The 12,307-nt window shown below is 36.4% G+C and overlaps 1 protein-coding gene across 1 annotated transcript in view; it reads right to left on the reverse strand.

Moving 5' to 3' along the window:
• Positions 1-1,427: 1,427 nt before the first annotated feature.
• LOC108262239 (CUB and Sushi multiple domains 1a) overlaps positions 1,428-12,307 on the reverse strand; it is a 291,201-nt gene continuing 280,321 nt past the window's right edge. Inside the window, exons 68-69 of the mRNA XM_053679448.1 lie at positions 11,442-11,574; positions 1,428-4,925 (exon numbers count right to left, since the gene is read on the reverse strand). Of these exons, the coding sequence (XP_053535423.1) occupies positions 4,766-4,925; positions 11,442-11,574 (293 nt within the window). The 3' untranslated portion in view covers positions 1,428-4,765. The remainder of the gene's footprint in view (positions 4,926-11,441; positions 11,575-12,307) is intronic.

Here is a 12,307-nt window from a genome sequence, read left to right on the forward strand (position 1 = left end):
TACAGGGTATGCTTTTTAAAAAAAATAAAAAATTTAAAGCTCAGAAGCATTGCTAAGCTAGGAAGTAAAATGCCTATTATGTTGACTTCCCTGTTGCTGCAGTAACCATTCTTAAGGCATCAAGTCAAGAACTGTGTAACTAGGGCACACGAAGTTGTCATAAGAACAACAGTTGAGTGCTTTAGACTCTGTATTGACTATTGAGCCCTTATTGATATAATGGTAACCTGATACCTTTAATACCATTGCTATTGAACAGTTCAAATATTCACATTAATATTAAGGCAACCTACAGAATGGATGTGGATGAATCCAAGGGTAAAACCATGGTCCAAACCATCAATGATCTCCACTGTTTTTTTTTTTGTTAAGACTTTCCCAATGTCTATGAATGGTTCATTCATACATCCAGCTATTTTCCACGTGGTGTTCAGTGGGAACACGGCTATCCTGGTATTCAGTGAACTCCGTGGTTAGCGAGCATCAACTTCAGAGAGTCAGCACTAAGAGATATGAGTTCACATGTCCTGTCTGTGCATAGTCCTAGTCAGAGTAACAACTTCCTGTAGGCCTTCTTAAACACTTTCCTGTTTTACATTGGTCTCACATTGACATAGATTTTTTTAAATATATTTTTTTATTATTATTTATTTATTTATTTATTTTTATCACAGACGTACTGACATGTCAAAATATTTTTGTCAATTTGTCAAAATATATTGTTTTCCTAAGACCTGCAAACTTGGTCCCTTTCTCAAACTGCACCACTGCCCTTGAGTCAGCAGAAAGTTTGATTTTATGGATTACCAGAAGATATTGTTTTAGATTGTAGATTTTCACCAGACTAGAGGCAGCTTGTCTCAGAATGATTGGAGTCACTGCCTCCGGTATTTGGAACATTCACCAAATGATGAATTTCCTTTTGATAATAACATCCTATTTATTTAATTTTCTTGAAGTACTTATTGTGAGTAAACCATGATGGGTCAGAGTCAACTTAGCTTTAGCCATATGTTTCAATCACTTCATCGCAGTCTTGTTTGCTAAAGCTCTAAGCATCTAACATGAGCTTGGTTAGCTAATCTGATAGCTCATGTTACAGGAATAGTCACAATAGTCATTTGGCTGCTGAGGACTCATTTCAGCTGTCAGAATTAGTTACCTGATATTAGTTTTCTTTCTTTTTTGACAGATTAACACTAAGCTAACATAAAACTACTCATAAGTAAAGGTCTATTCATTAGAAAAGTAAAAAACAAAACAAAAAAATAACTAGCCAACAGCGTTTTTGTTCATCATTTTACCATGCTAGGACATGCAAGTCCTAGTTTACCATCTTGCGTAGCTAAAAGGTTTCATGTATAACTTATCAAGCAATTTATTAAAAAGCTTTACTTAACACAAGATACATTGGGTGACACAAAACACACATTTTATTATTTAAAGCCTTAAAAAAAAAAAGAAATTATAAACCACACTGCACTATCAGGTGAATTTCATATGGTTGCATGCACTCTTGAATATTTAAATTTGTTTGCATCATTCTCTTTATGGCACTGGGCTGCATCAGTTAAATGGCACTGTGCTCCTGGTGTGCTTGGATCTGTCATCAAGGCTTCTCTCCAAAGGCGTCAGACCAAAGGCGTGACTGTGACGGCCGAGCAGATTTGCCGTAGGTTAAACGGATCTGGACAGATCTAGGGTTAGTTGGCAATCAAGCTGTTATAATTGATATGCTGTAACTCACCTGTTTGTAATTGTGACTTATTCCTTTTATAGTCAAGGTCCTTTTTTATATAGTGTGTGTTTGTTATTTTGTAGATATTTTAGAGGTATCCCCGATTTTAGGTGGAAAGAGTGGTGCACCTGCAAATCATTTACCAAAATGAATTTGTTGGAATTTCTGCCTTCATTTTGCTCGCATCCTAATGTCTGACGCCCCTGAGAAGCCGGACTTATTCTGCCGAGTCATTTCTGTAGTTGTTTCCTTGGTGATGCTCTGCCAAGTCTATAGCACAGCTATTTCAGTTACTGCTTGTTGTCTTCAGTGAGTAAAATGCAACTCGTTTGGGAAGTTTTGGGTCCTCAAAAAAGTGAAGGCTCATCTTCTGAAATTTTGAGTTATTTGGTTGGTGTTTTCTAGAAGTGCATACTCTGAGGTCTGATAATGTGTTTAAACAGCATGTGCTCATTACTTACGTGCATCGTTCATCCTTGGGCATGTTGTCAAATGGCAACAAAAATGAATATTTTAAAATACTTTAATATTTATCTGAAGTAATATTTTTGAAAATATGTGTATTTGAACAACCTGTAGTACAGTTCTCTAGGGTTTTCTCACGTCAAAGAACACATACGAGCAAGATGCGTCATAAAAGCTCGTACATACTGACATTTGCTGGAAAATGTTTCAACCATGGATATATAGTTACAGGTAGATAAACCATTAATTTACATTTTATACAGTAAAAACATTTATTTTAACAATTTTAACTACATTTAGTCAAAAAAGTACAGCATATTTAATCATTATACAAATTCCTCATAAAAAATAGATTTCTGTACAAAACCATTTTCTTTTGCACCTACTTCAAGTCAGCAGCACATGGAGAGAATGACATGTAGGAATGGTGCGATTGTTGGTTTGAACGCAGTTTTACAGCTTGCGAATTGATTATTTTACAGTGGTGGTGGTGGGGGGCATTCAACGTTATTGCAGCAAGCCTGATGATGTGGGATATCTGGTAGACAGTAAGAAGAGCGTATGAGAGGGGTAAAGTTGATACTATTATAATGTGACCGGTCCAACCTGCTGTACCCAACGCTTGTGCCTCAATCTGTCCAACAGCTACTTGGGATTATAAATGTTTTTTTTTTTTAAAAACGCAAATTCCTCCAGTTTTACAGAAGGGTGCAGATAATAGAGTGCAAAAAAAAAAAAAAGATCTCTAAAAAGCACATTTACTGCAATATCATTGTGTGCATATAATGCTAAGGTAGTCATGTCAGCATGGTCACACGATTGTGTTTTACGGTCCAAAGTGTATGGAAAGTCATAAATGGTCAAGCACAGAATAAGTTAAAAAAACAAAAAAACAAAAACAAACACTTATTCTATGAATTCAAACAAAGCAAAGTATGAATTCAAACAAAGCGTCTCTGGGTATTAAATTTCTGACACCGTTTTTAAGTTTGGCTAGTGCACTTGTGCATGTCACGACATACTTTTGGAAACATCGAACAAATTTGGCTTCAGGTTGTTTGCAGATTTAAAAAAAGAGCATTTACATGTCAATAAAACCCAGCAACTGAAGAGATTAAAATCACAGTGAATCTGCACCCGTGAAGCCATATATGCTCCTAAATACACGATGATACGGATAACTGAAAATGGCCCACGTCCTGCTTTTGAATCTAATAAGGCAGTGTTTCTTTGACCGTACATTTGATATTTCTTTGATTTCAGGATCACGGAGAAGTTGTCGAAAAGGTACAGGAGAGATGACAAAAAATGAATTAAATTCTGACTGGAAAACTGTCATGAAAGCATTTAAAATGGGCAGATGATGACTACAGCTGGCATATAAGACAAGCATGTCAGTAACATCACAGAAAGAAAAAAAATAGCATTAGTGAAGTATAGATATAAACCCGCATTAAAAAAAAAAAAAAAAAAATTGCCATTTTCAGTTGGGATAAAATGTGGTACAAACTATGCCAAATAGTCAGTGAAAAAGTAATATTTTCTGACCAGAATTTCATTTCAATTGGATCCAAAAAAGAAAATGATTAGACACCTTAAACATAATTCTGGAGGGGGAAAAAAAGAGAAAGAAACAAGGAACAATAACAACAAAAATGGAACGAGATATGAAGCTTTTAGAAAATCATTCCAAAGCTTAAATTGTGTCATTATAACCATTCTGATAGGTTTATGTAAACATAAACATAACTTTATTTGCAGATCTAATTTAAAAATAGAATTAAGCTCTCTTGATAGACATAGCATGGCATCATGCTCTTTATGGATATGGAATTACAATGTTTATATACATGTTGTCAGTAACCCTGTTTTTTTTTTTTTTTTTTTTTTTTTTTAAACGTTTTATTCCTTTAACCCATTTCACGTCCTTCTCATACTAGTGCAAAATTTGTGCGATAAAGTTTTGTTTTGACCCACACGGCAGTTGACAGTTCCATCCATAACCCGGAGATTACAGTTTCTTGTTGCGCGTAGTAGTTTTATGTCTTTTTTTTTTTTCTTTCTTTCTTGGAGATGTCCCGTGTCGTACACTCAGCCACACCAGTCCAATGTCTGTTATACTTGTCTTTTGTCTTCACTGAAGAAAATAAACTTTGCAAGCAATTCTGTGGCTTTTAAAAGACACTTCAGCATCTTCCCAAATGAGCATGTTTGATTGGTTGGGGGGGAGAAAGACATGAAAAAAGGAAGGATTAAAAAAAAAAAAAAAAAAAACCTTCCACCCTATGTGTGCTGTTAGTGGTGCTATTCCTTGCTCCGAGAAACTCGTTCATGTCAAAGACAGCACGCAATCATAGTTTCCCAGAAAATGTGGGGTTTTTTTTTGTTGTTTGTTTCTTTGACATTTTCCATTGTTTTTGCTTTCGTGGTCTTAAAAAAGCTGTCAAGGCTTGAAATTGTTCAGAGTGCGATCACAGCAAAGAGTACACATTCCTACCAAATTGCATTCAGTTATGAAGGAATTGGTATGTGGTTCTCAATACCTGGAGCTGCTAATGAGGGCTATACTACTGTGCACACTGTGTTGAGCGTCGTGTCAAACCTCACTGCTTTGGCCTCGGTCGGCTTCATGTTTGTGTCGTACATGGGGTTCTCGAATGATGCCTGTCCGTTTGTGTTCTCGTGCCCTGCGTAGCCATTGTATTGGACTTTTGGTCTCGTCCTGCCAAGGGGGAAAAAAATTAAAAAATCAATCCTGTTATGTAATGTATGTAGAAGTTATGTAATGTATATTCAGTTGCAAGTTTTTGTAAGTGGGACAGTCATAAGGGGTGGAAAATACCTGAGTAATTGTATTTCATTAACATACTTAAGTATTATTTTTGGTGTATTTATACTTTATGAATTATGGAATTGAATACTTAATTTCATTTCCAAGAATTTTTTTTTACACCTTATATTTTCATTTAGACCTTCAAAGTACTTAGAAGATCTCTTCTTCTCTCAAGTACAGTACTGTGCAAAAGTTCGAGACCTTCTTTTGTTTTCAACCAAATTGCTCTTCAGTGTTTGTTGTTAAAACAATTTGTTGGCAAAACAATAATTTAACCATTATCCTCACCATATTTGTGAAGAAAAGATGGCAACACTTATTGTACTTGCAGTCATAAGTTTATTAATTTCACCAAATAACACGTTTGAGATTTAATGAAAATGTGTATCCATTAACATATGTATGACCTTTAAATGACCTTTTTTTGATGCAGCCAGCACCTTTTTTTCCATAATAATTTTAGGGTTGTTTTTTTTTTGTTGTTGTTTTTTTTTTAACACTTCGACCAGCGGTTTTCATAATGAGTGAACACAGCCTAACTTTAACTACCAAGCCATGTTAAATACTAACGTAAGCTCAGTCGAGGTACATTTATCTAACTAGCTTTGCTGGCTAATGTAACTTAATTCAGTACATGAATACCTATGTAAGTTAGCTAGGTCAGAGATTTCTTTAGTTGTATAGTTATTATATTAGTTATATATTTTGATATGCTCTATCTGCTATCACATCCTCTATAATTATTTGTTTGGAAGCTAAATTCCCTAACAAAAATGTTATACTTGTTAGTCTTTGTTGAGGTTTACCTTATCGATGGTTTGCAACTTGCTTATCCGAGTCGATGGTTGTAACTACCATCCTAATATCCCATCAGCTGTCTGAGTAGCTTGGCGATGAGCTTCTGTCACATACTAATGACACAAATGCACATCCAAACACTAACTGCTCATTTCTGTTGCCAGTTTACCTTTCTGTTTCAGATCATGCCACTTCAATGCATATAACTCGCCGTTGTTTTTAAATTTATTCATTCTGATATGTCGCCTAAATTCCTTTTTACTTTCATTTGGCTAAAGGCGCTCTACAAAAATATATATTGATGAAATAACTAATATATAGGCATAATTCTAGATTTTTTTTCTACACTGATGAAATAACTGGATGCTTATGATATATTTATTTATTTATTTATTTACTTATTTACTAAATTATTTATATAATTTACTAAAAAAAAAAATGATATATATATTTTTTTATACGTATAATTTCCCAGTAATTTTTCCACCCCCTGATTGTTATAGAGTTAAAGATTAAAGACATTTAGAAATGTTAGATCAAGCAAAAAAAAGAAAGAGGAAATGATGCCCTAATCCATGGGGTGAGGCAGATGTGTGCTAGTCAAGTTGGGGGGGGGGGGGGTAAAGACATATAGAACTATAAATTCTCAACAGCTTTTTCACATCAGCACAGAGATCAAGATTGCAGTGATGAAAATTTGAGAGTAGCGATTTAATGTTCAGCATTTTTCAGCTGTGCTTTTCCACTACAATGAGGTAAGGTTAAATGTTAAAGATGCCTGGGAGCACGGAGCCTCGTGAATTCCCACTGCAAAGCCCCATGTTTGAGCATGAGGTCATTAGCATGGGTGAGTGTACCTCATAACATCAACTCTGTTTTTAATCTACTGCCAATGTCTTTTGGAGCATGAAAGTAAGGGTGAGGTTATTAGGTCTGCTGGCTAAAAATATTATGCATTATAGACAGCAAAATCAGGGCCATTGCCATGTCCAGAAGCTAAAAAAACTGGGGAATAATATAATTTATCATTTATAATGCCTCTCTTAAAAAGAAATGATGTGCAGAGATTTTTTCCTCACAACCCATAATTAGGGCCTAAAATAATCCCGTTCCTGCAAAAGGTCACAGCTTTGACAATCCATAGAAGTTGGAAAGCTGTAACTGATAGCCCCTTCCCTGGCTGCCCATCATTGCCATGATTTATGGTTGCACACAATTTGTACGATAATCTAAATAAATGACCTGCATCTTGAGGCAAATTTCACATCGTCCATCCGTCCCTCCCTCCCTCCCTCCCTCCCTCCTTCCTTCAGCCCTGCTCAGAGCATATGGGGTATTTCACACTTGAAATAACTTTAAATAACGCAAAACGCCTCAGTGGCACATTTGCACAAACTGAAAAAAGAGGGGGGGGAAAAAAAGCGAAATGGCTTTTAGGCAGTCAAATTAGGGAGACAAACATTGCATGGCTCTCGTCCCCTTTCCCTCAAAACACACATGCGTGCAAACTCGCACAACCACCTCACATTCTCTCTGACAAGATGAACAAAAAGAAAAGGAAGATGATGACGTTGTGGCAGCTGAGGGATTGTGGCCTAGTGATTTAGCTTTGCGGTTCTTACCTGGAGCCGGCCCTGATTACGTCTTTGGGTCTCTCATTCTCATCTGTCTCTTGTGATAGTGCCCTGCCAATTTTTTTATTTATTTTAATATTGGGTAATTATCACCCGTCAATTTTAACTGTTGTTCACATTCATCTGTTTCTTGCTGTGGTAAACATAGGAAAACTCCAATGCTCTTTTTTTCCATTTGAGAATGATTTTACAAAGAACACCATGGTTCTTTGGTAACATTAGGTGTAGCAATTTGGTGAATCAATCATGCTGATAATCAGCCACAATCTCTGGGCAGGCACAGGAGTTTCCCATAAAGTGTAGTGAAACAATGCAGCTTAACATCCAACATGGACAGAATGTCATAAATATGGAAGACTGATTCTGCCAAAATGAAAGAATAAATAAATTCATCAATAAAGCAAATCAACAACGTGCTATCACGTTGTTGGGTACCCTTGGCCAAATTATTGTTGTTTTTTTTTCCTTCTAAATATTAATGCGAAGTTACTACTTTAAAAAAATTAATTAATTAATTAATTGTGGCATGTGCAAATGTTTGGGCACCCTTAAGTACTTAGTCTCACAGCCCCTTTGTCAGATATCACAGCTTGTAAATACTTTTTGTAATCAGCTAGAAGTCTTCCTAGTCTTGGTTTTCGTTTTCACCCACTCTTCCTCGCAAAACGCACATTTATGATTTGGCTACAGATTTAATCAATGATCAAGTCAGGGACCTGAGCATTCCAAAATCTTCAGCTTGCATTTCTTGAAATAGTTGATGATGGATTTTGAGATGTTTTGTATTAGCCAGCCTCATTTCAGCTTCGGTTTCTTGAATGGCCGTCTCATTTACTTCCAGAATTTCTGATATTTACTTGAATCCATTTTTCCATCTACTTGTTTCACCTGTTCAACGCTGCCATTGGCTGTCACACAAAGCCAAAGCATAATAGATCCACCCCCATGCTTAACAGTTGGCTTAAAAGGTGGCTTATCTAGAAATTGTTTTGCATGCTTCAGAATGTATTGCTTTTGTGGTGAGGACGGAAGGTTTCCTTCTGATGACTCTTCCATGAGATTATGTTTGTGCAAGCAATGTTGCACAGTAGAATTTTACTCTACCAATCCCATGTCCGATAACTCTACAGGAAGGTCCTTGCCATTCTTTGGGGGTTTTGCTTTGCTTTTTTCTCCAGCACTGGGCAGTTCTATCTAAAACCTTTCTTTCAGATAGAAAGGATTGAAGAGTCATAGAATTTATTAGTGTGCTGCAAAAAAAAAGTATTTGCCCCATCCGTGTTTCTTCTGTTTGTGTATATCTCATATTAAATAGTTTTAGATCTTCAAACAAAAATACAACATAACAAAGGCAACCTGAGTAAACACACAATACAGTTATTTATTTATTTCATTGAAGCAAAAAAATAAGGGATCCAACATCTATCACCCATGTGAAAAACTAATTGCCACCTTAAACTTAAAATCTCAGTTAAAAAACTGCAACCAAATGCTTCTGATAATGGGAGATCAGTCTTTCACTTACTTCTAGGACTTACTCCTATGCTTTGGCTCATTGTCTTACTGCACAATCCAATTGCACTTGAGTTTCAATTCACAGACTGAAGGCCAGACATTCTCCTTTAGGATTTTCTGGTAGCTTCCCTCAATTGTTGGACGTTGCCCAGGCCCTGAAGCAACAAAGCATCCCCACACCATCTCACTGTCACCACCATACTTGACCATAGGTATGATGTTCTTTTTGTGGAATTTTGTATTTGGATGACAGAGTTCTCGTTACATCTGGCGTAAACCAAAAGGTTTGAGGATCATAAAGGTGTGTTTTGGCAAAATTCAGATGAGCCTTAATTGTTCTTCTGGGTCAGCAGTGGTTTTCACCTTACCACTCTTCCATGGATGACATTTTTGCCCAGTGCGTTTCTGATAGTGGAGCCATGAACCTTTATTGATGCAAGAGAGACCTGTAATTCCTTTGATGATGTCCTTGGCTCTTTTGTGACTTTCTGGATGAGTTGTTGCTGTGCTCTTTGAGGAATTTTGGAAGGTGGCCACTTCTGTGAAGGTTCACTACTGTGCCGAGTTTTTCCATTTGGAGATAACGGCTCTCACTGTGGTCCTTTGGAGTCCCAGAGCCTTTGAAATAGCTTTGTAACCCATCCCAGACTGATGTATTTCAAATCACCTTCTTCCTCATCATTTCTGGAATTTCTTTCAATTTTGCCATAGTGTGTTACTGGGTAAGACCTTTTCATGCTGTAGAAAAAGTTCTATTTAAGTGCTGATTTGATTGAACAGGGTTTGCAGTAATCAAGTCTTTTTGCGTTTAGTCCAGCTGAATTCCGCTATGAATACAGTAGATTTGGGGAATTATTAACCTAAGGGAGAAAGTACATTTTCACACAGGCCCAGCTGGTATTGGATAACATTTCTGCTTCAATAACTAACTCAATTAAAAACGGTATTTTGTTTACACTCAGGTTGCCTTTGTTTCATCTTGGATTTTGTTTTAATTTCTGAAACAATTTAGTATGAGATACACAAAAACAGAAGAAATCAGTATGGGGCAGATACTTTTTCACAGCACTGTATGCAGTGGAGTTATCATTCCTAATAATGACAGTACTTGACCGTAGTAATGAGTTATAATAAGTCAATTAAAGGAGCATTCCAATATAAAACTAGAAGTTGATACATTGTGTAATGGTATGTAGTATTCTGTTGCATGATATTGTATCATTTAATGTCAGCATTTTAACAGAATTCATGATTTTTGTACTATTTTTCTGTTTTCATCCACAATGTAGCAAAACTACAACACTCCACATGCAAATACATCATTGGGAATCATTAACATTGGGCATCCCTATTGTGTAAAAAAGTAGATAATCATGTAACATTGCTAACTAAAATTCAGTAGCTACTTTGTTGTTGCTAATGTCAGTTATTTTTGTCTGTATAATTTTGAAAGACCCACAGTTGCTCCCTGCTTGCCGCCTGTTGCTTTGCTGATAGGAATATCCACGTGATTTAATGACATTTATGTCATAGACATCATATTTGGTATGATGTGCGGTTATAGCCTGTGCATATATATATGTATATATGTATGTGTGTGTGTATGTATATATATATATATATATATATATATATATATATATATATATATATATATATATATATAAATAAAAGAGAGACTGAGTGAGCTAGCAGAAATATTGAGGTCTATGTGCATGTGTTGGTTGTCCAGACAGCTCAACATTTACCAATATAGTTTTTTTTACGTCGGACTTTGCCCTATCCATGCAAGAAGAAAAAAAGCCTAGCTTTTTGGCCCTGTCTCAACCAACTCGAGAATTGGAAACATCTCGCCTTGAACTAACTTATTTTTCACGTTTGTTTGTCTATTTTACAAACAAGCAAGAGAGGATTTTGTAACAGTGTTATGATGGGAATTTTGTAGTGTGCAATAGATCTTCAAATTGCTAACCACTACAGGAGCCTCTGGGCACAACCTTTACAGGAAATCCTCAATATTCGCCAATAGTATTTCGGCAATTTAGCCAGTTGTCTCTGGCTGCCTGGTGCTGGTGCTAGGCATGCACAATCAATCTACAGAGTCTGATATTGATCAAGTAACGGGAATAAGGAGACAGCAGGGCATGCTTGATTGACAGCCCCAACATAATCCCAATATTCCAGTAGACAAGGAAGTATATAAAAAAAAAATACAGAAAGGGCAATAAAAGAACAGAAAACAATAAGTAAATAAAAATGGTAATATATACATACAAAATTAATACAGAAATCAATAAATTGAGGAATATGTAAAGGCATAAATTGAACTTTATATATACATAATTTGTTTTTTTCTGATATATTTACATATTCTATTTATTTTTCATTTTGGCAGATATAGTTCTCCATACATAAATGCATGGCTAGAGTTGAGTGAGGAGGTCTCAGCAGCTCTTACCTGTGTTTGTAGAGGTAAAAGGCGAACCCTGACAGAATGAGCGCAAAGAACGGGACCAATATGGCAGCCGCCACTGAGCTGCTGTTCGTGCCATAGTACGGATTGGAGGGATCCATATCTGTAGTGACAAGCGCTGAAAGTGTAATGACATGTGAGCGCTAACAACAAATATTCTGTAACATACTACCTAGAGATGAAATTTGAAGTGGTGTGTAATGTTGATTTGTAATTTAAATGTCCATCAGCGTATTGGTCTGTTTTTAACTTGGGTTAATGTTGCCCACAATGCCATTCGACTACCCGGTGCCACTGACCGTGTCAGTGGTATTCAGCCCTTTGTGTTATTCTCTATCTAAAGAGAGTGATGCAGCAGCACTTTAATCCTTTAGTTTGTTCAGCTCCTTCATTTCCTCATCTATTTACTCTCCTTAAATAGCTCAGCTTCCAAAGCTTCACCGCAATACCACAATCATGCTTGTCATTTCATAGATTACTAACCAGCTAAGCTGAGTCTCTGCTGTAACTACACCACCACCACCACCCAATAAATTAAGCATGTCACACATATTTCAGTATAAACATATTTACTGTGATTAAGGGTGATTTTTTTCCCCCCTTTCATCTGAGAATGTTGACTGCTGAGCTTAGAGTTCTATAGACACAGATCATCAATCCTCATAGTCTGAGACACTCAAACACGAGGACGGTGGTATTAGCATTAAAGTTGGAGCTTTGGTACTTTTTCTTTTTGAGCAGTGGTGAGAGAGCTGGACCAGAACTAATTCTACTGGTGCCACTATCAGCAGGAGTGGTTTTGTGGAAAAGCAGTGAAAACAGACCCATACATACCCATGGCCAAAGAAGTT

The sequence above is a fragment of the Ictalurus punctatus genome, chromosome 3 (assembly GCF_001660625.3).
Source record: "Ictalurus punctatus breed USDA103 chromosome 3, Coco_2.0, whole genome shotgun sequence".
NCBI lineage: Eukaryota > Metazoa > Chordata > Actinopteri > Siluriformes > Ictaluridae > Ictalurus > Ictalurus punctatus.